Raw genomic sequence first — 27,213 nt, forward strand, 5'->3', positions numbered from 1 at the left:
TTTAAATGTTTTATGTGTGAGCCCCTCTGAGGAGAAAGGCTGCATATAAGTGAACTAAATAAATAAAACAAATTGTAGGTCTTGTTTCTTTTGTCTAAAATCAAGGGGATCATAGAATCATAGAATTGTAGAGCTGGAAGAGACCACAAGGGCCATCCAGTCCAACCCCATTCAGCCATGCAGGGACTCTCAATCAAAGAACCCGACAGATGGCCATCCAGCCTCTGTTTAAAGACCTCTAAAGAAGGAGATCCCATCATGTCCTGAGGGAGTGTGTTCCACTGTCAAAAAGCCCTTACTGTCAGGAAGTTCCTCCTAATGTTGATGTGGAATCTCTGTTCCTAGAGCTTGCATCCATTGTTGTATGTTCTACTCTCTGGAGCAGAAGAAAACAGGCTTGCTCCATCCTCAATGTGACATCCCTTCAAATACTTAAACAGGACTACCATATCACCTCTTAACCTTCTCTTCTCCAGGCTAAACATACCCAGCTTCCCAAGTCTTTCCTCACAAGGCATGGTTTCCAGACTGTTCACAATTTTAGTCGCCCTCCTCTGGACACACTTCAATTTGTCAATATCCTTTTTGAATTGTGGTGCCCAGAACTGGACACAGTATTCCAGGTGGGGCCTGATCAAGGCAGAATACAGTAGCACTATTACTTCCCTTGCTAATTTGATAAACATGCCCTCTGTTTGAGAAGCATGCCCTCTGTTTTTTCATCTAAGTTGAATAAAGATAAAGATGTTGAATAGGACTGTTTGTGAAAAGTGGGAACAATTGAAATTGACAGACAATCCTACCATAACAAGGATGACACTATATTCTTATGGGTCTGGTAATGACATTACTAATCCTAGTATATTATTATTATTATTATTATTATTATTATTATTATTCTGGACATTATACCTTTCCTGTTACTTTCTCCAATGAGGACACCAGAAAATAAATAAGATAATAGTTTTCTTAAACAGAGGGCTATGGATAGGAGAATTCTGTAAATAACTGATGGCTTCTTGTTTCTTGGTTGCCATGTTTTACTACTGATTTTAATGTTTAAGAATGGTCAATGAAAAGCATCAGTTCCTCTTTTAGTGGTGTCCAGATTGTTTCTATCACACTGGGTTTCAAAGCATGTTGAATATTGCATCTACACATAATTTATGATGTCCTTACAGCCTTTTATAGCTATCTGAGTGGCTTTAAACTAATGTTTTTATTTCAAACTGCAACGAGAGTGCGGCATTCAAGATGGTCACTAACAAAAAGAGATTAGATCCAAGTCAGTACCAAACAATGTAACAAACTACTGATGAGATATAATTTTCATGGGCTTATTACTATTCTCAGCCCTGATTAGTCCACAGTAATAATCCATTGGCACCATCTGAACTCTTCCAGTAAACCTCCTGCATTGCTTTGGTGCCAAAGCTCATTACAATTAATGGGATTTTCTACATGCTTTTTGGTGGGACTGTGTTTGCTTATTAGCAAGAACTTGGAGGAAGGATTCCAGCACAGCTTTGGAAATTCACTGTACTGATTATTTGTAAATTTTGGGATGGGCACAGATTACAATAAGGAATTACAACTGTTACAGCTACACATTAATTTTAAAGCTTTTCAGGCTGCAAGAATATACAAATCTAGAATATACAAATATAGGTCTGAAATACAGATCGCAGTTAAGCATGCATTAGCCAAGTTCAAATGTAACATGAAATGATGATTTCTGCTAGTTAAGACCCCATCCATAAGCTCTTTCTAGATGAAGAACAGGAAACCATAGGTGGAGCTGTCTGACTGATGTTGTTCTCCATCTTCTTAAAATTCACTTTCAAAAGTTTGTTTTTTTCCATATCTGTGATGCCACAGTTTCCCAAGGCAGAAGAAAGGTTCTATGTGATTTTCCAGTAGTTTGTGAATTCAGACCTGAATGAACGAGTGTTTATTGCTAAAAGTTATAAACTATTGCAATGTGATATACCCGTAATTTGGATTAAAAAAAAAACAAAAATCAAATACAGTAACAATAATAAATTTGAAACAGATTACATGACAACAAAGTGAACACAAGTTTTGGATCCTAACTGTTGGCCACAAACAAATGTGGGCAGGCTTGGTTTATTTAAACTGACGTCTTTTTAACTGATGTTGTTTGTGTGTTAATTGTTGTTGTTCCCTGCCTTGATATGTGAGAAGAGGGGGGTAAGAAATAAATATTGTTGTTGGTGTTGTTGCTGTTGTTATTCCAGCAGGTTTGGGGCATTAAAACAAGCCACACTTTAGCTAGATAACTCATGGTTTGTTTTACTTTGAACTTAGCATTATACATGTTTAATGTAAGGTAAATCCAAATCAACCATGGAGAAGCTACATGCAGGCTTTTGTAAGTTATATCTACATGTTCAAAATCTAAATAAACATTTATTTGCATAAAAATAAGGTCCAAGTTATAGCAGGGGCCCCTGTCTTCAATACTTTTGATTTTTCTACCATTTCTGGGATAAGCTCAGATGGGTCTGAGAGAGAGAAAGATAAAGAGAGAAAGGAATTAGTATTTTAGCACAAATTGATACGCTTCTCTCTCTTTTTGGTCTCAGATGTGTTGGGTAAACTTTGGAAGAGTGGGAAACAGAGAGAGAGAGATAAAATGTTGAGGAATTCATAGCAACATCTGCTTTATCTTAAGTAATAAATGGTTGAAAGATAAACGTTTGATGGGGGGAAAAACTGCAGAAGTTAGGAATATTTCAGGAGATATAACCTATACATAAGGCATTTAAATCAAGAATGCAGAAGATTTGTTGTTCTTGTTGTTGTTGTTGTGTGCCATCAAGTCAGTTCCGACTTCTGGCGACCCTAAAGTCAGCCTATCATGAGATTTTCTTGGCAACATTTTGTTCAGAGGTTTGGCATTGCCTTCCCCTGAAGCTGAGAGTGTGTGGCTTGTCCAAAGTCACCTAGTGGGTTTATATGGCCAAGCCGGGATTTGAACTCTGGTCTCCAATGCTTCAACCACACTCACTGTCCTCAGAATAATACAGGTGCCAAAAGAATTATCTGATTCGTTCGCTAATTGTCAAATGTTGTGTGGAAAGGCACCAACAGATTGTGCTGGAGTAATGTAAAAAATGCTGTGTTGTTGTTGTTAACTGCTCTTGAGTTGACCTTGTTTCAAAGCAACCCTGTGGATGAACATCTCCAAGTCCTCCTGTCCTCTGCCTCCCTGCTCAGGTCCTACAAGATCAGGCCCATGGCCTCTCTGATCAAGTTTAATGATCTGCATTTGCTCTTCCCCTGTTTCTACTGCCTTCCACCTTTCCTAGCATCATTTTCTTTTCTAATGTTTAGGATATTTAAAAATATGCTTAAAATATTACACTCATCTCTCCACATTTGTGGCTTTCACTTTTGTGGATTTGATTATTCATAGATTTTATTAATATGTTCTTTCTATGAATATCTAGATTCTCCAGCACAACTCTATGGTCAATTTTAACCAAATGTCTCACTGAAGGACCTAGAGATTCTTAGAGAGAACACTCTACTAGGCATTTGTAGCTCCTCCAGCACCATTCAGTGGTCAATGTGTGGCAGATGTTGACCACAGAGTTGCACTGGAGGGCCTAGAGATTCCTAGAGAGGTGGTCTCTCAGGTAAAAACATACTAGATTACCGCACTACACTCCTATAGCGCTGCTCTTCCACTTTTACAGCTCTGGCTGCCTGGTATTGCATTCTGGGATTTGCAGTTTAAGGAGAGGCATTTAGAATTCTCAGCCAGAGACCTCTTAGGCCTCACTGAACTACAAACCTCAGAATGCAACAGGAGGCAAACAGAGCAGTAAAAGTGGAATAGCAGGACTATAATAGTATAGTGTGGTAATGTGGACAATGTTTTTGCTATTTGCAGTTTTTCCACATTCACGGGGGTCCTGTGCCCCTAATCCCAGTGAATATGGAAGGATGGCACCAAATTAGGAGGAATAGCTAATATCCCAGAGGACAGGATCAAAATTCAAAATGACCTTAATAGATTAGAAAGCTGGGCCAAAGCTAACAAAATGAATTTCAACATGGAGAAATGTAAGGTACTGCACTTAGGGTGGGAAAATGAAATGCACAGATATAGGATGGGTGACACCTGGCTGAATGAGACTACATGTGAAAGGGATCTAGGAGTCCAAGTAGACCATAAATTGAACATAAGTCAACAGTGCGACACAGCAGCTAACAAGGCCAATGCGATTTTAGGCTGCATCAATAGAAGTATAGTGTCTAGATCAAGGGAAGTAATAGTGCCACTCTATTCTGCTCTGGTCAGGCCCCACCTAGAATATTGTGTCCAGTCCTGGGCACCACAATTTAAAAAGGATGTTGAGAAACTGGAGCATGTCCAAAGGAGGGCGACCAAAATGGTGAAGGGTCTAGAAACCATGCCCTATGAGGAACGACTTAGGGAACTGGGGATGTTTAGCCTGGAGAAGAGAAGGTTAAGAGGTGTTACCAGCATTGGTGCCTTAAAATCCTAAATGTGTATGACTTTTCTTCTGATGACCCTATGCAGAGTGCCTGATGGGATACCTGACGTAGAGTTCTCCATCACTGCAAGACGGACAGGTCACGTAGGCTATTGAAACATAGATCAAAGAGGCCCAGATAGGAGTTGCCAACAGAAAAGTCATTTACACCTTTGAGGCAGATTTATGGCCAGGATGCCTTGCCAGGCCAGAACCATTCTCACCTTCAAGACTTCTATAGATCAAGCAATCTTTAATATGTAGATTTGGCTTTGCTTTGAAATGTGGAAACAACTCTTCGCCTGAGGCAAGATTTTGTCTATTTAAGGTCCCTCAAATCTTTTGTCTATGTTCCATGTTAGAATTCAGACAGGCTTCATGTCAGTCTGAGTTCTGATATAGTTCCAATCCACTCCCCCTCCCTTCCTTCCCCTCCGTGTTGCTGAGTCTTCATCAATCTGGACCTGGAGCACCGCCAATACAGGTGAATATAACCATTAGAAAGCCTCATGTTATCTATCCAACGCTAACTTACTATATTCCTGAGTTCTTGGATGATTGTGTGAGTGTATGATTGTCTTATGTGTGAATGAATAATAAACAGTATTCAGTTTTCATAAAACTTGTCTCTGTTGACCTATTTACCTTGGCTACCTTCGCATACATAGGATAGAGACCGCTCCTCTGTTTGAGCTAATGATAAATTCCCCAGACCAAGGTCTCCTTATTTACAGAGGTGATATGATAGCCCTGTTGAAATACTTGAAGGGGTGTCACATTGAGGAGGGAGCTAGCTTGTCTTCTGCTACTTCAGAGACTAGGACCCGGAGCAATGGATGCAAGCTCCAGGAAAAGAGATTCCACCTCAACATTAGGAGAAACTTCCTGACCATAAGGACTGTTCGACAGTGGAACAAACTCCCGAGGGGTGTAGTGGAGTCTCCTTCCTTAGAGGTCTTTAAACAGAGGCTAGATGGCCATCTATCGGGGATGCTTTGACTGAGATTTTCTGCATGGCAGGGGGTTGGACTGGATGACCCTTGTGGTCTCTTCCAACTCTATGATTCTGTGATTCCTATGATGAGTGTATGTGTTTTAAAGATATTTTAAAAACATCATTGGAGAAGATCAAACCACAGTGAAGAAAGTAAACATGCAACATTCAAGGACATCATTACTTCCGGTGAACTATTTTAAGTGTATGAAAATTTTGCTTGTTGTTTAAAGGACAAGTACTTCAGACTGCTTAGCAACAAGGATCACATTTTTCTTTCTTAATTGTAAAGAATCTGCATCTGTAGGCCATATAGTGATTTCTAGAAAATGAAGATTTTTTAACCTCAATAGATTTTCATAGCCCATTAAGTAAGTTCTATATTTAAAGTATCATTAAGTGAAATCTATAATCCATTGCCCTATATCTTCAAAGAATACAGCATAAAAAGAAGCATGGATATACTTAGGCAGCCGCCTTAGGAACTGTAACTGAGATAAGGATTGTGTGCTACAAGATGTTGAAATATATGTCAAAGCAAAACTCACACCCAAAATCCAGTTGTATTTTTTTCATGGTGAATTGTTCCATAACTTGTGTGCTGTTTTGTTGGAGGATGTTTCAATATGTAGATGTTAATTGATGAATTAACTTACTGAACATATGGTAAGCTTATGGCATGAGAATTACTGAATCCATTGTGATATTCAATACATGCTGCATATGAAATTGAGCTGCCACAATTTGTTGAATTAAGCTTCATTTGACCCCCCCGCCCAAAAAACCTCCCGTTGTTACCATCTTTAGATCCCTGATTCTATTATAGCCTTGTCACCTCCTAACTTCATTCCAATTTCCTTTCCTTTTTTATGTTGTACATCAATACAGATACAAGATGAGCATTATATTGTAACCCTATTTCTCTTGGTGCAACCTGTAAAGTTATATAGGAGTCCCTGTCAAATAGAAGAGGACTCATTCCCAGATTTACTTACATATACTGTATATAATATACTGACAGCAGCACCTTCTTATATACTCACAGATCTAAATTCTAACTACGTATAGTCTAGATAGGTAAGGGAAACCACCTTATACTCAGGGTGACCAGACAGCCTCTTTTTCCAGGACATGTCCTACAGCTCAACCTTCTGTCCAGGAAGAATTTCAAAATGCCCTCCATTTTGAGCATGACTAAATAGCATGAATTTACATTTCTATTAAAGGGTTTACATTTTATTTGCTAATGTCCTACTTTTTTTGGTTTATCCTACATTCTGAAGCACCTTGTCCTCCTTGGTGGTTATGCCATCTGGTCATCCTGCCTATAGTTCACATATAGGTCAAAGAAAAAGTCCAGATCTTCAGAAAGTTTAATTCTGAATAGAGAATTAATGGCTACAAACGTCATACAACTGTTCTTTACAAATGTAATAATGTTAACATGTGTATGAGTAAATCTTTTTTATTTCTCTCTTCTTTGTTTTGACAGAGTTAGGCTTTATAGATAAGGAAACTGCTATGTATATCTTGATTTCAACAAGATTTTGGACAAGGTTCTGCATTATAGAATTAGTGTTGAGAAGCTGGTAAAATGGGGCTAGATGAAGCTACTGTCCAGTAGGTTTCTATTTTGTTGACAGATGACACCTGGAATAATAGTCTCTCACCATTCTGGTGAGATGTGATCCTTCAGCATTCTGTCCTGTGCCCTATTTTCCACGTCATTATAAATGACTTAAGACAAAGGAGACACTCATCAAGTTTGCAGATAACCAATTAGGAGGGATAGCTAATGCTATAGAAGACAGAATTAGGGTCAAAACTAACACAAGAAAAGGTGAAGTTCTATGTTTAGAGAAGTAAAATCAAATTTACAGATATAAAATGACTTGACAGTAGTATGTGCCAAGAGCATCTGGAGGCCTTAGTGAAACACAAGTTGAACATGAGTCAACATTGTGATGTGCCAAAAAAGTTAAAGTAGTTCTAGGCTAAATGATGAAAAGTACAGTGTCCGCACCAATAATTGTACCACTCTGTTTTGCTTTGGTCAGACATCAACAGAATACAGTGGATCCTTGTTATACGCTGGGGTTTGGTTTCAAGATCCCCCGTGTATAACAAAATCCGTGTATGCTCAAGTCCCATTAAATATAATGACATAGCAAAATGGTGTCCCTAATAAAAAATGGAACATCAAGGTAAATTTATACTTTTTTGGAACATTTTCAAACCGTGTATGCTTGAATCCGTGTATAAAAAATCCGTGTATAAGAAGGGCCGACTGTACTGTGTTCATTTCTGAGCACCACTGTTAAAGATAGATATCCACAAACGACTATATGTAGAGAAAGGTGATGAAAGTTGAGAGGTGATATGACAGCCATCTTCAAATATTGCCTCTTTTGCCTTGAATTTAATTGCAAAGGGTTGTCACATAGTTGATAGAGCAAGCTTTTTTGACTGTTCAGAGGACCTGAACCTATGGTTTCAAATTACAAGAAAGATTATGTCTAAACATTAGGTAAGAGCTGCTTCACAGTGAAAAAGCCTTTCTAGGATGACAACAGACTATCCTATTTTAATTGAAGCTGTCATATTTTGGTCATATCATGAGAAGGCATGATTCACTAGAGAAGACAATAATGTTAGGTAAGGTAGGAGACAGCACAGAAAGAAGACTGCATTGCAGGTGACTTTCTTTTGATTTTTTTTGGTATGCTCCAATGTCTGATTCTCTTATTATCCCTAGTACCTCTTTCTTTCCTGAACCCATTTTGGACATCTGACATTTCTTGCCTCATATATGGTAAAAACCTTCATTGTAGAATTTTGAGCATCACTTTGCTTACATCTGCTCCTGGTGATTTATTTTTTACAAGTGCTTTACAGCTTCTATTTCACTTTCTAAACTGTAGGTTCATCTTTAAAGTGTACTTCCTTCAATGAATCTGCCATCATTTCATCTCTTTTATGTAGTTCTTCAGTGTATTGCTTCTGTTGTCTTTTTATGGCTACTTGATCATACGCACACACTGTTTTTAAGGTAGGTACAGGTTGGAACTTAACACCTAGACCTACTACACAGCTTTATTTAAAACAAAGAAAACTTACATGAGGAATGACTAATAAGTATTCCAAGTGTGGTCTTTCAAATCCAAGTAAGCTTCCAAAGTTTAGAGAAGAGGTGAAATTTGCCACGTGAGTCACAAATCCGCACACTCCTTAACTTTGAAGCTTAATACATCAAACAAATTTATAATGGACACTTTTCTTTTCCATGAAGTTAGCACCTGTCCTTTCTAACTTTGAAGTCTGCCTTCTCTACTTCTTGTGCTGTCAGTCATTGTTGTCTTTGGGGACCAACATGCGCACCAATAATCCTCCTGATTTTTCAACATCTTACTTTCTCCCCGATGTTATCCCCTTTCATCTCCACTTTTCACCTCCCATCTGCTACTCACCATTCAAGTCATTTGCTCTCTTATAACTGTTTGCTCCAGCTTTGTTCTTATTTCATCCCTTCTACTCTCTCCCTTGTAAGTACAATTGTAGTGAAAAGGATCGACAAAGACCTAGTAGGAATTTCTCTCTCATACTCCCATCTCATTTCTCCCTCAGCCTGAACTGGGGTATGTCTACATGTAGTTTTATACTGATAGGAATGTAATATAATTCCAGAAAAGATGTTGAGCCATCTTTTTTCTTGATACATATCCCACTATTTACATCTGATTTATCAGCATCTTTGTCCTAATCTTTCATTTGGTATTATTATATGTATTCTGAAAGTTATGTCTTTGTTGCCACTCAAACTGTTTTTTAGTTTCCCTTTAAGTAGCAATTTATCAGTTACAAGGAATATTCAAGATAATGGAAACAACATACATTTGTGACACATTGGTCTAAATGTGTGTGACTTCTCACAATATAGTTCCTTAGATTTCGCTATGCTTTTCTAGTTGTCACTTCCACATCCACTCATTCCATTCTTCCTGAAGCAATTTCTTCTCTCTGCATTAGGGCACTTCCAAAGTTTAAAAAAACAAAACAAAACTAGGGCATACTGTATATACTCAACTATAAGTCGACCTTATGTATAAATTGAGGGCAAGTTTTGGGGGCAAAATGATGGTTTTTCGTGCAACCTGTGGATAAATCAAGGGTAAAACTTAGGGGCATATAGCAAAGGATCTAAAGGATGAAGCAAAAGAAAACAATGCCAAAGAACTTACACAATTCCAGCAGGCATAACTTTTTGTGCTCACATTAAAGTCTGGATGGATGTGAGAGTGGTGGTGGTGGGTGCTTCCTGGACAGATTATACTCTTGTCTTTCACCAGGGATTGTTCCTTTTTAAAAATAAAAGTTAAGATACAGTGCTTACATTGACCGTGGATAAGTTGAGTCAGGTTTTTGGGGTAATTTTTTTTACATAAATTTCTAGATTTATACATGAGTATATACAGTAGTTTTCTAAAATGGCCCAGTGTTTTGGGGAGCAAATTTTCTCCTCATACACACAGTTTTTTTAAAACAAACAAACAAACAAACAAACAATAATTATACTGTTGTTCTGAAATTGTGCCATTTTACTGATGAAATTATAACACTAAAATACTTTTTAAAGCGAGAGAAAAGAGAATGAAGTCTATCCTTTTTTGTTCCAATTAGAATTTGTGGAATCTCACGTGCGAGTGGGATTAAAACAGTGTAGCTAGGACCATAAATTGTTAGAAAATGGTCTGGGACAACAATAACACTTCTGGATAGTTTAAATTAAAACAAAACAGAGAAACACTGCAACAAATACTGCAGTCTCTAAACACATTTGCCCCATCTGAAGAAGCCTGTTATCCCATGTTCACTGAGGCCATTTAAAGTTAATCACAAGGAAAGCTGTAACTTCTGCATGTGAAAGTGGTTTGCACAAGAGTTTGTTTGTGAGCTATGGTGACAGCATGGTGTGCAGCTCTTCCTTTCTGGTGGTTAGCTTATCCTCAGTTGAGATATACACCTGTCTACAGCATAGATTAGGAACACAGAGAAAAAATAAAGATGACTGCTGCAAGCACACAGCTTACTCTCAATTTTAATTACAAATCTATATATCTGCATGAAGCTCAACCCAATCTGCACTTAAAATAGTCATGGGTTCCCTGTAGACCTTTACTTAAAGAGCCCAGTCACTCATCCTTGTGGGACTAAAATTCCTAGGGTCAGTGAAGGGAATTACTTTATATACTCATATATAAGTCTAGAACTTTTAGTCAAAAAATTGACCCCAAAAACAGAGGTCAACTTGTTCGCTGCTCAATGTTAATACTGTACTTTAACTCTTATTTTAAAAAAGGAACCATGCACTTGTGAAAGGCAAAGTATAATCTGTCTTGGAAGCACTGACCCTCCTCTGTTCTCTCATCCATCCAGATTTTAGGATGAGTACAAACAGTTATGCCTTCTGGAATTTTGTAAGTTCTTTGGCATTGTTTCCCTTTGCTTCATCTTTTAGATCCTTTGTTACATGGCCCTAAGTTTTACTCTCAACTTATTTATGGGGCACATCAAAATCCATAATTTTGGACCCAAAACATGCCCTCACCTTATACACGAGGTCGATTTATAGTCGAGTATATATGGTATACAATTTAGACATTCCCTCAAAATCCTTGTGATGGAAAGACACATCTTCGTAAAGAGGGACTATTGATGAGTTATTCTTGCCTCTTTTGCCTTGAATTTAATTGCAAATCAGAAAGCTATAAGAACTATTGATGTCTAATAAAGTTTTCATATATATGATAAAAGACAAGAAATCATGCTGCCATACACTATATGGTCTTGGAAGTTTGTCATTTAGATTTTTGTTGCTAGAAAAATACTGTGAAAAACACATACTTTGTGTTACAATACAGATACTTTGGAATAAGATATTCTTCTAACATTCATTTCACCATGAAAAACTGTACTCTAAAAATGTAAAATTAGTAATAATAACTACAACATTTTTAATTGGTTCAGCACAGTTGAAACATTTGAAAATAGCTTTCAACGTAATTCTAAAGACAGACTGCATGATTGATTTCTGAAGCGGTACTGATAGTTTTCATGCTTTAACATTTCCAGCTAATTTGCTGAAGTATATTTCTGCACAATATAAAACTAGTGAACTAGTTTTTAAAGTTGAGCCTTCATCCTCTTCTAGTAATTATGCTCAGAGCAAGCACATTCTCTTGTGGAAGGGGAGACAAGATTATCAATATTTTGTCCTCTCTTCCCCCCCCCCCTTTTAATTTGTAAGTCAATCTACTATATTGGAGAAGGTGGTAGTGAGAATCAAGCAATGTAAACAATCATTAAAAATTGAGATTAATGTATGTGTCAGCAATGTAATATTTTTTTCTGCAGAAATCAATTGAAAACTTGTCTGAAACTGAGAAGTTAATTTGAAGAAAGAACATTAATAGTGTACAATACCCACCCCCCCGCCGGTAGAATCTGGATTTTCTAAGTGGCTTTGTATCCAAGAGAAGTGTCCACGTTTCCTTTGACATATATTTCCCTTAAAGTATGCTGAGGGGAGTGAAAGGTTTTGAAATAAAGTTCAGTTTTAGCTACATTTTGTGCAATTAATCTTGCAAGTGCCTGGTTTTTCTCTCTTATGAATGCAGCTCTGGAATTGTTTATTCCTTTTTTTATTTCAGGATGGAAAAAAAAAAACTTAAATTTGTTTTCCTTTTCATGAGACTTGATCTACTTATGCTCATATTCAGCAAGAAGTCCATTGGTGGAAATATGATTCTGCCAGCAGAGATTCCATTAAATCCATGAATGAGTGTGTTGGGATATGATTAAGCATTAGTCAGTTCTCTGAAAAAGAGCAAGAGTTTCATTCTATTCCACAGAATTTTTATCTGCACAGATAATTAATTTCTGTGCATATACACCCAATTACTATGGGACTAATATGATATCAGTTACAATCTACTATCATGTTCCTGAATAAAATTAGCAAACTCAAATGCAGTATGCAAAGTTATAGCCATGTTAGTCTGTTGAGTCATATATAGAGACTTTATAGCACTTTTGAGAGTAGACGAAATCAAACTCTTGCCACAGTCGTTTACATGTCTTCACTGCTTCACTTTTTCTGAATGTACTGAACACACTAGATCAATGTGCCTATCTTTTAATATGAATATTATTTTTACTACTGTTAGGATAAAAAAGGGCAAATTCGATGAAATTTGACAGCCATCATGGATTCTTCATTAAATACAAGTAGAGAACATTCTAATCTTCTACTGAAGGGAGCTGATCTAGAGACTAATGACTGGTTGGCTTTTCAAGCACATACTAAAGATGTCCAAGATGGTACTACCACCATGGAGAGCATACACATGTATCTTAGAGAAGAGCCAGTAATGAGACATCCTCTTGTACAGATAACAGATTGGGATTTGCAAATTTTAGCTAGCCAAGATGTGAACTCTTTAAAGCACTCAAGATATCGCCTAGGAGGCTCAGCTGATAATATATTATCTTTAACTTCTTGTAAATCTGTCCAGCCTCTTGAATGGAAAGTTTTGAGATCTAGTCGGTCACAGGACACACTGGCACATTTTTCAGGTATCACTCAAGAAAGCATAGATGGAGGTCGTGAACTAACATCTTACAATAAACAAGACATTGTAGAAGATATAATTGGAGATGAAGTTGCTTTCAAAATACGTCCCCATGTTATTAAGAACAATCAAGGTGTTGCTTACACTGCAGATTTCAGAACAGCTTTTCCCATGCAACACATTGGATCGCCCACCCCCCAAAATGCAACACAGTGTTTGAATGGTTCTGAACGCATACCACTACGACACTCAAGAGGAGAAAAGTTGCTGGAAGTTGGAATGCAGGTTAACCAAGCACAGAATTCAGGTAACTACAATACTTTTGAACTTATTTGGAACTGCTGAGTGTAATGCAGTGTAATGTTGTGCTTCTCTGTGTCCTCTTTTTCAGCTGTTGATCAAGATTCAAGTTTGATTGGCCAGGTTTGGACACCAGCTGCTTCACCAAAGAACTTATATAATAATACTTCATCATCAACTAGCTTGGATTGTCATGCTTGTTATCATGAGGTTAAAAATATACATTTTTTATTGTAGTGTGAAGTCAGTACATTTTAGATTGTTTACAATACTTCTTGATGTACAGTTATGATAATTCTGCATTTTAGAATCATAATCAATGATGCTATAGTTAAAAATTCATTGTAAAGGGCTGGTGCTGATAGAGAAGAACATTCATAATTAACAAAGGAGTGATCAGGGAATCAACGAAGAAACCAATGGAAGGTTTTAAACATCAAACCTTTCCTGCATATAAGCTGTACATAATTAGATAGAAACAGCAGTCCAGCTGGATTTGTCCATCCCCCATATTCAGATCAGTTGGCAAACCTGTTCAGAACTATCAGAACCTGAAAGGGTAATTCAAGTGAAAGTTAAGATCAAGAAAGGAGATAACATAAGAATTGGAACTGTTTGGAACAGGTAATAGCTTTTCTTTAGTCTGCCCAGTTCTTTGGGAGGTGTTCAGATAAACAGAAAACAATGATATAAAAGCAATTGAAGGAACAGGGATGAAATTGTGTTGTTGTGTGCCTTCACGTTGTTTCCAAATTATGGTGACCTTAAGGCAAACCTATCATGGGATTTTCTTGGCAAATTTCTTCAGAGGGGGTTTACTATCCTCTGAGGCTGAGAGAATGTGATTTGGCACAGTCATCAAGTGGGTTTCATGGCTGAGTGCGGATTTGAACCATGTTCTCCAGAGTCATAGTCCAGCGCTCCAAACCACTCCACCACTGGCACAAAATTAAATAAGACACAAACGGCAGAGCACTGTAACACATCACAAACCCCAGAAAAATCCAGCAGCAAAAATAAAATAGCAGAAAGACTTGGGAAGTCACAAACAATTCTTCAAATATCTGAGAGATAGAAAAGGTCTTCAGCTGATGACACCATTACCACTATCCTGAAATAAACCAAAGTATATGCCAGACAAGCCCTTCTTGGGAGGGAATCTCACTCTTATTTTCATCATTTTAATAGTAAATAAGTTGTGTAAGATGTAACAAAAGTAGAGTGGTTAAGAGAACTAATATTTCTCCACTGACTTCCTGCCACAAAGTGATCATTCTTCTTTGTTGGTTTTCCAATATCATCTGCTGTTTTATCATGAAACAAAGGAAATAAGGAGCCCAACATATATGTATGTCAGAGAGCCAAATATTCAGTGATTACATATATGACCTTTCGGGTATATATGTCACTAGAAGTCATTAAAAAGAAATTCAATGAAAACTACAAAACATGATGAGAGAAATGTAATGTTTTTACCTAAACTTCTTATTTATACAGATCATCCTAGTTACAGGTAGACAGGAAGACATTTTTTAAAAAAAATCTGGCTCACATACTAAACCAACATAGGGAAGGGGCTATATTTTGCTGGGAAGAGACTTCTTGTCATCTTTGCATTTGGTATGTTAAACGAGACTTCAGCAGCAGCTGTTCAAGCTGTGTTTTTGACAAAGCCCTGCCTTCTGGCTCAGTGATGGTTAGACACTGAACACAATAGCTCTTTCTGGATGTAAATGAAGGGCAATGCTATTATAGAAAAATAGCTGGAGACGTGGAAACATGAACATTGATCAGATGAATACATCTCTGGAGGTAAAATGAAAAGTGTTTTTTTTTTTTTGGGGGGGGGTTGTTGTTGTTAAGGATGGATTTTCTTTTTATCAAATCTGTGTAGAACAATGAGCGTACCAAGAACAAAAAGCTTTGTGTTAGTAGCTTATAATGTTTTCTGTGCATTAAGATGAAGCATTGATGATTATGTGCATATAAAATGGTACAGGAAACAGATCCAAATCCAGATTGTCTACTGATTTTTTTAAAAAATGTGAAGTAGTTTGATTTTTCAAATATAATAGGCTTTAAATTCTTATTCTCAATATACATGGCCATTCAATATTTTCAGAAATTTGTTTTTACGGAGTATATTTTCTCATTCTGAAGATGCATTCTCAATTCTCCAGCACTCTTTATGCTATCTGATTTTATTTTTGTGATGCATTTGAGTATAATATTCACTGAGCTCTGTAGAGTTCCTATGATCATTGCAGTTTCTGTAGTTTCAAAGGGTTAACACATGCAAGCACCAGCAATCTGGAAGCTGGAATTGAGTGGGAGGGAATGCACATTTTGTATTGGTATGTATATTAGATGTGTATCCTTTATTATGGGTTTCAGGATTTATTTGCTGTATTTCATTTAAAATAATCATCCTACCCACGAAGTATTTATCATCTTAATACTTTGATATTAAAAAGTGACACTAAGGGCTCCACCAGATAGGTCTAAAGCAGCATGAGTTCTTCAGTTTTCCTGATTATTGCCACCCCTGCATCCACTCGTTGCAATCTTTGGGGGATTCTTTGTAGGAATTTCTTGGATCTACACTAGGGCTTTTTAAAAAAACTGGGGTGTGATTTAATGTAATAGTCCTATGGTTTGAAGGGCAATTTTTCTCCTCTTCTGATACATCAGAACAATTCTTACTGTCTCCACTAAAGGCACCACGCTATTTATTAGGAAAGCCAGTTGGGTTGGAACCATATGGGATTGGATCCAGAGTCTGTGCTACACTAGCAGAATCCATGTTGTGCAAGCCAGTGATTTATTTTACCATTGTGGACTATCATCTTACAAATGCAACAACCCAGATCTTGCATACTAGTTTGTGTGTTTGCACTCTTTTGTACAATGTTATACAACATAATCTTAATGCTGCAGTTCTCCCAGTTGTTTAATTTTTCATGAAAATGGACCACCACTACAACTGATTTGTTAGTACATATCTGGATCCAACTTATAACACTTTCCTGAAAGTAAGCCCCCTTTAATAATAATAATAGTAATATAATATTGTTGTTGCTGTTAAGAGAAACAAACAGCTTCATTTATATACCACTTCATACTGAACTAACAATGTCTAAGTGGTTTATAACTGTAAGCCTCCAACAATCCGGGTACTCATTTTAGCGACCTCGGAAGGATGCAAGCCTGAGTCGAGCTTGAGCCCTTTCGCTGGTATTGAATTTGCAACCTCATGGTTTTGAGTGAGTGGCTGCAGTACAGGCATTTAACCAGACATAGATAAAAATATACCAAATACAAAAGTTTAAAGTATCACTGAGCAATCTATAACATTAAAAAGTTTTAAAACTTAACTGTATTATAAAACAGATAGGTAGGTACAGGATAATTTTGCAAGGCCCTGTCCTCTTTAGCAGTCAGTTTTCAAAGGCTTGTCAATTTTTAATTTTTTTTAAAAAACTTGTATATGAAAACATAGCACTATGCAACAGCTCTCATTTCATAGTAAAGTGTAAATCAAAAGCTTGAAATATCATCTGACATGTTTATCTTTGTTTTTTAACCAACAAAGACAAGAGAGTCTCTTGTACAGTCTGAGTTTTTACAAAAACTTCCAACTAAAAACAGACGAGAAAGAAAAGACATGAAGAAAGTTCTGACCAAAGACCAACTACTCTTCAAAGGACAGAGTTTGCATTTTGCTGACAATGGCAAACATAATAGTAAGGTAAAAAAATGTTAAAAACATAATAATTTTCTCATATTCTAAATATGCTACACCTTTAATATACATATTTACTGGGATAAATGTGTCCCAAATGAAGAATAGGGAATACAATATTTTTCAGTACACTAGAGCTACAATGGAGGAATGATTAAGATTGCCCAGAAGTGGCTTGTGGCCAGTGGGCATGGGATGGAGGATAAGAACCTTAGAGATCTTTTTGTTACTATATTGTGCATCTGAAGAAAACACCTGACTTAATGAACTAACATATAGGTCTTTGCATTTATATTGCCAGTAAGACACATTTACTGATGAGTAAATATTGTGTGTGTGTGTGTGTGTGTGTGGGGGGTTATCTATAACTCCCATCAGGCCTAGCCAGGTTAGTCAATGTTGATGGATTGTGACAGATTATGAGAATTGTAATATTAAAATATGTGGAGTGCCACAAATGTTAAAAGGCTTAAATGAACAGTGTGTTACAGGAGCTGACAGAAGATTTGTATTTTAGGAGCTCTACAGATGATGATTCTGACAGCATAAAACAATTGGCTCAAGACTGTCAGATGCCCTCAGCTGGGGGAGAGAATGACTGAGCACTGTATTCCCTCAATATTGATGGTTTAATTCCCCCCAAGTTCACAATATAATTGTTCAGGAATTGAAAATATGTGTTTCATGTAGAAGGGAACAGCTTCAATCTCTGGTAGTTGGTCCAGGTTATGACTGCAAAATCATAACCAGGAGAAGCAGGAAAAATTCCTTACAACCTTATTCCTTATATAACTTTTTAAACGTTTGTGGGCATATTTGGAATTTTGTTGAAATATTTTGATTATCATCACAAAACAGCTGCTGAGAAGTCAGAGATGAAAGTTAGCTCTAATAAATAAAACTTTTAAAAAGAGAAATGGATCATCGTACATCTGCATCATTTCTACAAGAGAATGCCATTCTCAATTTTAAAAACACACTACCAAAATCTAGCTTGCATTGATAGTTATGATTTCCCCATTAAAAAGCACAGCCGAGAGAGGCATTTACAGTCTTTGTACAAAACGGTAATCCAATCTATGGATTATTATTGAACATGCATATAGAACACATGAGATACAAGCAGAAGCACCACCAAAACACATGATTGGACACTCAGTGTCCAAACGTATTCTCAGAAATGAATTTGTGTGTGGTCTTACCTGAAACTTTAATTTTACGTCAATTAAGGCACTGCTCATTGTTTACGTCAGCCTTTCTCAAATAGTGGGGCAGGCCCCCAAGGGGGGGCACGAGGCTCCATAACGGGGGGCGCGAGGCTCTGTTATGCAGAGGTGTACTTATAACAATTTTATAGACAAATGATACTATTTACAGTTGCGCAGGGGGCGCGAAATGTTTTCTTCTTCCTGGAGGGGCATGACAGAAAATAATTGAGAACCACTGGTTTACGTTAACATTCAGTGGCTTTAATTTCCACTGAATCATAGGCATAATTGTCTTTAAAAGTATCTCAGAATGTACTGAGCATCTTGTAGATGCTGGAAAGCATGAGTGTTACATCTCCAGTAGATTCCACATTGTGAAAGATACCCTTTATCAGATGCTGTGTTGGAAGACTATTGTCCTCTAAAGCCACTTTTGAGAATATACTGAGTAATTATACTTAAAACAGGTCATTGTAAATACACACACACTGCACAAGTACAGTACATGTTCATACTTTGTGATTTCACCTGCCATGACAGTCCTCTGTTGGTGGTGTCATCAATCATAATGTAAAATACAAAGTGAAATTACTCTTCCCTTAATCAGCACATGAAAGCTGCAGGAGAAATAATCTATTCAAATTAAAATCCAATAGAAAACAAATATCCAAAAGGAGGTAATTTTTTTTGGTCCTTTTCTGTGAGTAGGCTCTATTAAGTCTAAACTGGAGACATTGGAAGTAGAACTGATTAAACGGTTTGTTATGATTCTCCTTCCGGAAGCAGGAGTAAAATGAAATTCTTCTGAAATTCATAATCTAGATTGTATACTAGATTATGACAGATGACAATGGCAAGAATTTGAAGGATAAAAATAGTCCAATGAGTGAGCTGTTGCACACTAGATGGACCATCAAGCAGTATATAATATACAAGTTCATAGGAGCTTAGCTTATTTATAAGAAAGAAATCTTATTTATAAGAAATTTATATGAAAGAAAGAAGGAAAGGCAATACAGAAAGGAACCATAGAAGAGAAACATACAATCAGTGTTTTTTTTAAACAGACCAATAAAAAGTGAAGAAAAACGTAATTTTGTTTTCTTTAGCAGAATAAATAAATGCCAATGAATCTCTATGTTTTAGGCAGAAAACATTCTTAACAAAGAGGAGTCCACCAACAATTTGCTGAACTCCGAATGCAGTTCGCCTGTAATCCTGCAGCAACTGATTGGTATGACAAAATTGCACTTTGCTTCTTTATTCATCATTCACTACCTTTCATTTTCATTTGAATATGTACTGATTAGTTTTCATATCTTCTTAGTTTCTCAAAACAGGAGCTTAGAGGAATTGGAAACCAAAATACTGTCTTTCCAAATACCTAGGATGCATATTGGGATCCCACTTGTATTGATAGCAAGAGTGAACCTTGTATTAAACAATGTTAAAGAATTGCTCTCCTCCTTTGTCCTGTGCATCATGCTGGAGAGATCTTTTGCCACAATAAATCTGTAAAACAGCATAGTGTGATGAAAATGAATGAAATGTCAAAAGCTGATACCACATCCAAAAGAAACAGATGCCAGGATGTCTACATACAGCTTCAGATCTCATATAAATGACTTGTCATAAAACTTAAACTGAGGGTTAAAGTGAAGTAATTACACACTGAAAATCCACTACCCCTATAACCTGAACAACTTGAAAAATTCAGGCTTCTTAAGATCAGCAGCTTCCTCATAATGTATATATTTTCTTACCTGCACAGCAATAGAACATAATGGCCAACATTCACATTGTGGAGCTAATTCCAACATTAGTCTTACCTAGAGCAGAATCACTGAAATCAATGGGTCTCAAAGTGTGGCTTAATAAGTCTCAGTCATTTCAAATGGTCTAGTCTGGATAGGAGTAGCACTGGACTTAATGTAAGGAGGGCTTTTTATTCTTTTCTTTATTTGTTCTAAATATTATCCTGCCATGATGAAAACTAATTTCCAGGCTCTTCAGTACTGGAAATTTATGCATACTACTCAATTCTCTTTGATCTCAGTGACCCTAATTTCTTAATAACAAAGCACAAGATTAGGCTGCAACCTAAGTATTTTGAATTCCCTTTTATTGTGGCACAACACAATTTCTTCTTAGAAGTAAATCCCACTGTAAGGAATGAAATGTTCAGTTACTGTACATAGGATTGCAGTTTTAAGCACTCATATCTGGGCTGGATCATGACTACTACATGTGTTTGCTTGTTGATGTATAGTGAACCTTAAAAACCAGATCAGTGACCTTCAAGAAGCCAACAAAACTGCTGCCTTAGAGCTAGGAAACGCAGATGAAGAGATTTCACAACTGAAGGATGAAATGGTTCTGTTAAAATCTGAATATTTGCAACAATTAGCAGACTACACAGAGGAAAATCTCATTTTGAAGAAAAAGGTAAGGCATCTTTTAAGGGGAAGTGGACAATAAATTTTCAACATCCTCTACATCAGTGGTTCCCAACCTATGGCTCGGGACCCCTTTGGGGGTCGAACAACCCTTTCACAGGGGTTGCCTAAGACCATTTGAAAACACATATTTGCATGTAGCAATGAAAATAATTGTATGGTTGGGGGCCACCACAACATGAGGAACTGTATTAAAGGGTCATGGCATTAGAAAGGTTGGGAACCACTGCTCTACATTATAATTTTAAACCTGTCATTTTCTTATTGGAGTACAGAGAGTAAAGATGGTCTATCATATATGATACTCACTGAACAATATGGTGCAACAACAACATAAACCTAATCCTTTTAGGAAATACACATGAAGAATGTTATATACTTGCTTTATACATCTGTAAGTCATCATTGTAAAGTTGGCCCTCCGTATCCATAGATTCAAGCACTCACAGCTTGAAAAAATTCCCCCCAAAAAGTATAAATTCCAAAAAGCAAACTTCGATTTTGCAATTTCATATAAGGGACACCATTTTACTATACATTTTACTATTCAGAAAATGAGTAGACCATGCTGTACATCACATGGGCAGAAGATGGATGAGGATCTCCTTATAGGTAGGTAAGGGTTTCTGCTTCTGGTTATTTCACAGTTAAATGATTTCTCACATCTAAATTCAGCTGCTGAAGTAAAGATGTTTTATGGCCATCAAAGTGCACTTTTACGTAAGATTGATTCTACTACTATAAGTAAATTCCTAGCAACAGAATGTGGCCAGAAACACCAAATTCCTTAATCCAAAGTGTATGTTTTTTATATGTGGCTCTTGTTTATAAATCTTAAAGAGCTTTAGAAAAAAAAAAAAGGATCCTATAAACCTGAAGTCTGTCGACCCCTACTGCAAATAACTAAAATTGACTTTTAGAAAAATGGAATATAGGTTGAATTTCCCTTATCTGACATGTTTGGAAACAGACGTGTTTTGGGATTTTGGATTTTTTCACATTTTGGAATATATGCATGTATATAATGATACGTATCTTAGAGATGGGACCTAAGTCTAAACATGAAATTCATTTATGTTTCATGTACACCTTATATACATAACCTGAATGTAATTTTATACATAATATTCTTAATAGTTTGCGCATTAAACAAAGTTTGTGTACCTTGAACCAACAAAAAGCAAAGAGGTCAGTATCTCAGCCACTCAACTGGATAATTTTACATTCATGGCATATTTTGAGTAAGGGAGATTCAACCTGGATGAGAAAAAAAGGTTTCTAGTCTAGCTCTTTTTCTGTTTGTGTATTATTTTTGGCATATAGTATCCAAACATATGGGTATGGGAGAAGATAAGATTCACCATGTAATTTCTTGGGAATTTACATATACCAATGGATCAAACATTTTGAGAATTACAATTCATCAGTAATAAATTATACATAAAATAATGTATATTATAGACTTGTACTTTCACCACCTCTTTCCTCCCTCAACATCCAGAGTTCAAACACAAATTAACCTATTTTTCCCCTTGAAAGATCAACAGGATACACAACCGACACGGTCCAGTAGACACTTATGAGCAAGCCCTTCATGAAGAAATTTGTGAGTTGAGGAGTGAATCCAAAAGGTTGAGGGAAATCACTCACCACCTGAATGAGGAAAACCACAGATTGAAAGAAGAACTATGGGATATAAAGAGGCAATATGAATGGCTAATACATACAACTACTGGCAAACAGGATGGTAAACACCCATTTTACAGTATATGGATCAAGTACTTAAAATGCTGCTTTAGAAACCTAGAATGTTACTCTTGCAGAAGACATGAGACCACATCATATGAACCACACCATCATCAGTTAATTTTGACCAGTAATTATATAGCAGAGCTGCAAAGAGCACAGTCCTCTACATGGCTAATACATGTTGAAGCTATCATACCTCTCAGGAAGATTCCACATGGTGTCGCTTGGGGACAGTTATTTGGCCAAGAGGGAGCTCAGGTTGGGCATCCCTCAAGGTGCAATTCTGTCCCCAATGCTGTTCAATATTTACATGAAGCCGCTGGGTGAGATCATCCAGAGACATGGGGTGGGGTGTTATCAATATGCTGATGACACCCAAATAAATTTCTCTGTCTGCTGCAGTGACTAAGGAGGTCATCTCTCCTCTGAATGCCTGTCTTAATGCGGTAATGTACTGGATGAGGGAAAACAAACTCAAGTTGAATCCAGGTGAGACGGAGGTAATAATAATAGGGACTCCCAATCCGGGAATGGAGTTATGCCAGCCAGTTCTGGACAGGGTCAGACTTCCCCCAAAGGACTCTGTTCGCAGTTTGGGTATGCTCCTAGACTCGTCTCTCCATCTGACGACCCAGGTGGATGCAACGGTCAGGAGCACTTGCCTTCAGCTTCGGCCAGTATGCCAACTGCACCCCTTCCTGGAGCAAGAAGACCTTGACACAGTAGTACATGTGCTGGTAACCTCTCAGCTCGATTTTTGTAACACACTCTACATGGGGCTACCTCTGTGTCAAGTTTGGAAACTTCAATTGGTACAGAATATGGCAGCCAGGCTGGTTACTGGCACATCTGGATTTGCCCAGATTACACCAGTTTTAAAACCCCTTCACTGGCTGCCTGTTAGTTTCCAGGCAAGATACAAAGTGTTGGTTTTAACCTTTAAAGCCCTACATGGCTTGGGTCCTGACTTCTTGCGGAAACGCATTCTCCCATATCATCCTCCCTGCACTTTTTGTTCTGCTGGGAAGAATCTGCTTCAATCAAAGAGGACTAGAATTTCGGCAGTGACCCAGCGATCCTTTTCAGCAGTTGCTCCTAGACTCTAGAAGGACCTGCCAGACGAGATCCGTCAGATTACCACCTTGGAAATTTTTAAGAAGGCTATTAAGACGGATCTCTTCCGGCAGGCCTTTCCAGACTAGACCACCTCCATTTACTTACCTCCCCCCACTCCACTTTTCTCCTCTTTTCTCCATCCTCATTTCCATCCTGTCTGGACCCTGCTATAAACTTCTTACAAATCTCCTACTTATTTTAACTGTTATTTTATACTATTGTTTTAATGTCCTTCTGGTTTAATCTCCTTTTAGTATTACTATGTTTTTATACTGGGGGGAAGGATAGGGTTTTTTTTTTAGAATTTTTAACTGTATCTTGTTTTATTGTAATCCGCTTGGATTCCCAGTGATTAAGCGGAATATAAATATTACTACTACTACCACTACTACTACGGCCACATAATGAGAAGGCACAGATCACTAGAAAAGACAGTAATGCTATGAAAGATAGAGGGTAGTACAGTGCGCCCACGCCATACGCGGCCTTGAGCTTATGTGCTCAAGCCGCGGCACGCGTGTGGGGCAGAAGGGGCGGCGCGTCCCATTCAATTGAATGGGCGCATGCACCCGTTGTGCCCCGCGCCACCGCGCACGAGCCCCATTGTTTCCAATGGGGCTCGTGCATACGCGGAATTCGTCTTACGCGGAGGGATCCGGAACGGATCCCCCGCGTAAGGCGAGGACGCACTGTAGATAGAGAGGAAGACTGCACACCAGGTGGATAGATTCAATCAGGGAAGCCATGGACCTGAGCAGAGCAGTGCAGGATAGGAGTTCTTGGAGATGTCTCATCATCCTGCCATGAGTCAGGATTGACTTGAGGGCAGTTAACAGCAACAATACATGTGCCCCAGTGCCATGTATCTAACAAGCTAGGAAGACAGACTCAAACTGGTTGCCATCCACCACCATCAGTGTGTTAGTTGCTGGAGCTGCTGTAAAGCACATGGTTATATCAACATGGAAATTATGTATCCTTAGAGGACAGAATTTCAGTCCAAAATAAAGGTTATTTAGTGATCTACTTGTAAGAGGTGATTAATATTGAGAAATAATGGCTAGCAGAAGGAACAGATCTATGACTGCAGAAAGAGGCATCCAGTCATTTGCTGTAGTCAAAACAGCTTTGGATCACAATACTTTACTAAGGGATTTCCTAAGACCAAAATGCTGTTAACACCAATGCTATAAGAAGAATAATTAATGTATCTATGTAACACAAAGTTTTCCCAATTACTGTGTAGCAAAATTCAATCACAGGTCTGTTTAAATTCAGAGTTAGATGCTTAAGGAAGATAGTTTGGTCCCAGAGATTCTATTTCCCATCCATGGCAGTTTAAAGGATATGAGGGCCTGAAAAGACCAGCATAAAAGCCGGCAGCTTAGGGGCATGGCATTTTGGCCCAGAGACCACCCAGCCATTCAGTTGGGGGCAGCTTCAATTAGTATTACAGCTTGATGAAATGATTGAAATTTAGTAGACTATATCAATAATAATAAAACAGTAAGATTTTCTTAAGCAAACATTTTATTTTTATTTAGAAAGTTTTCAGGAACGTTATGGGAATGCTTCCCCTTCATCCATAAATAGTGAGTCAACAGAAATTCTGATTGCTGGATACTGTGACGCAAAGCTAGCAAAGGAAAACAAAGACTTAAAAGGTATGTTAAATTAGATTTGCAGTCTCAGTTTCTCAGTATTATCTTGGGCTTGTTTGCTCAGGCATGGCTCTAAGAATATTGCATGGCCCAAATCCAGTTGCTAGTCCCAAATAGATTAGAGCTGAATCAATGAGATTTATATAAGGGATGATTTATTGACTCAGTACATTTACTCCATTTGAGACTAGCAACTGGATTTGGGCGTGTATGTTCGCTCATAATCTCTTACTGTTTCTGTTCACATGACTGGAAAAAAAGCAATATCTGTCATGCTATTACCTTGCTATTGCCTTTGTATTATCCTATACAACATGGTAATACAATGTGAAAGATTTCAACAGATCCAAAGTACAGGAAGATGTCTCCTGCATGTGGGAACATTCAGGGTTGGCAACGCATCTACAGATTGTATTGGATTGGTCTAATCTAAACTACATACCTCAGAATTTAGATTCCTCATGATAGTGTCAGTTTTTCCTCCCTACTGGAAAAATGAGCTTAGTTAACTCACTGGTTTCAGTATTTGCCACATAATTATGAGAAATGGTTCTCTCTGAAGTAACTTAATAGTGTTTTTGCAGCTTTGTTACAGAAATTTCTAGAGGTAGGCTGACATTTCTGCAGGCAGTGCCTTCCTCACCTCATGGGGGTGCAGTTCCTGCTTGCCTCTTTAATTCAGTACCATAGTGACAGCATCAAAGGATATTCTCTATACAAGATTTGTTAGGTAAAAAAACCCAACATATTTTATTCTCTCCAGTCTTATTCTTTTCCATTTTATTTTGGTTACCTCATATGTTTCAGTTGCTCCTTTTCAGGGGTAATGGCTCTAAAGACTACCTTGTGTGTTTGACACCAACAAGTAAATGCACAACAGCAGACAGCCACAGCTTGTGTTTTTTGTGAAATGATGAAGAATCATTCAGTTGAACTGAATTTAAAGTTATATAAAGTTATATAATTTACCATATATACTAGACTATAAGTCGACCTCATGTATAAGTCAAGGGCATGTTTTGGAGCCAAAATTATGGATTTTGATATGACCCGTAGTTACGTCGAGGGTGAAACCTAGGGGCATGTAACAAAGAATCTAAACGAACAAGCAAAAGAAAGCAATGTCAAGGAACTTATAAAATTCAAGCAGGCACAATTATTTATGTTCACACTAAAGGCTAATGCACTAGATGAGAGAGCAGAGGAGGGTCAGTGCATCCAGGAAAGATTAAATTATTACCTTTCACCAGAAGATAGTCCCCTTTTTTGGTAACAGTTAAAGTACACTACTTACATTGACCCGTGGATAAGTTGACTCAGGTTTTTTAGGTCAATGTTTTGAATAAAATTTCTAGACTTATACATGAGTATATACAGTAAATACAGTGTGCCTGCGCTGTATGCACATATACTGAAGGCACACGGCAATCAAACAAATGGCGCGCCCCGTTGTTTACAATGTGGCGCAAGCATACACAGGATTTCCTTTACGCGGGGAGTGGATCAGATACCCCACATAACGGAAGGGCCCACTGTATATGTAAAATCCCTCCCAAATATACTTTGGCAGCACTGCCCTACCTTTAATCCTGATGTACCACTGCAGCCCATCTTGGTAGCTGAACATAAGTCTTTGTTTGCATGGTCACCTTCTTGCCTCGTGGACACACCTTAAGTATTAACTGACTATTTCTGCAGGTCACAGCCTCTCAGTGGCATTGCCAAAGATAACAGAAAAACAGTACTATCCTGCAGCTTTATTGTCATTGTGTATCCCAATCTTCTTTCAAGGAGTACCATGAAATAATGTCAATTTCAAATCCACATGGTCTA

At 37.6% G+C, this 27,213-nt stretch overlaps 2 protein-coding genes across 4 annotated transcripts in view; one reads left to right on the top strand and one right to left on the bottom strand.

Annotated features, from left to right (window-relative positions):
• Nucleotides 1–27,213, top strand: part of LOC149319484 (uncharacterized) — a 37,787-nt gene that overhangs the window by 1,480 nt on the left and 9,094 nt on the right. For both annotated transcript variants that reach the window (XM_089511808.1, XM_089511809.1), the window contains exons 2-8: nt 12,744–13,455; nt 13,540–13,658; nt 17,041–17,196; nt 19,545–19,632; nt 20,668–20,843; nt 22,394–22,601; nt 25,264–25,383. In XM_089511808.1, the coding sequence (XP_089367934.1) occupies nt 12,783–13,455; nt 13,540–13,658; nt 17,041–17,196; nt 19,545–19,632; nt 20,668–20,843; nt 22,394–22,601; nt 25,264–25,383 (1,540 nt within the window). In that variant the 5' untranslated portion in view covers nt 12,744–12,782. The remainder of the gene's footprint in view (nt 1–12,743; nt 13,456–13,539; nt 13,659–17,040; nt 17,197–19,544; nt 19,633–20,667; nt 20,844–22,393; nt 22,602–25,263; nt 25,384–27,213) is intronic.
• Nucleotides 13,692–27,213, bottom strand: part of TAB3 (TGF-beta activated kinase 1 (MAP3K7) binding protein 3) — a 58,294-nt gene continuing 44,772 nt past the window's right edge. Inside the window, exon 8 of one of the 2 annotated variants that reach the window (XM_089511807.1) lies at nt 13,692–13,999. In XM_089511807.1, the coding sequence (XP_089367933.1) occupies nt 13,993–13,999 (7 nt within the window). In that variant the 3' untranslated portion in view covers nt 13,692–13,992. Of the gene's footprint in view, nt 14,000–21,900; nt 22,508–27,213 lie in introns of those variants that run through there. The other variant, XM_089511806.1, reaches the window with a different exon arrangement.

Source organism: Sceloporus occidentalis, unplaced genomic scaffold (genome assembly GCF_023333645.1).
Source record: "Sceloporus occidentalis isolate IW3139 unplaced genomic scaffold, rSceOcc1.0.p SCAF_2, whole genome shotgun sequence".
NCBI lineage: Eukaryota > Metazoa > Chordata > Lepidosauria > Squamata > Phrynosomatidae > Sceloporus > Sceloporus occidentalis.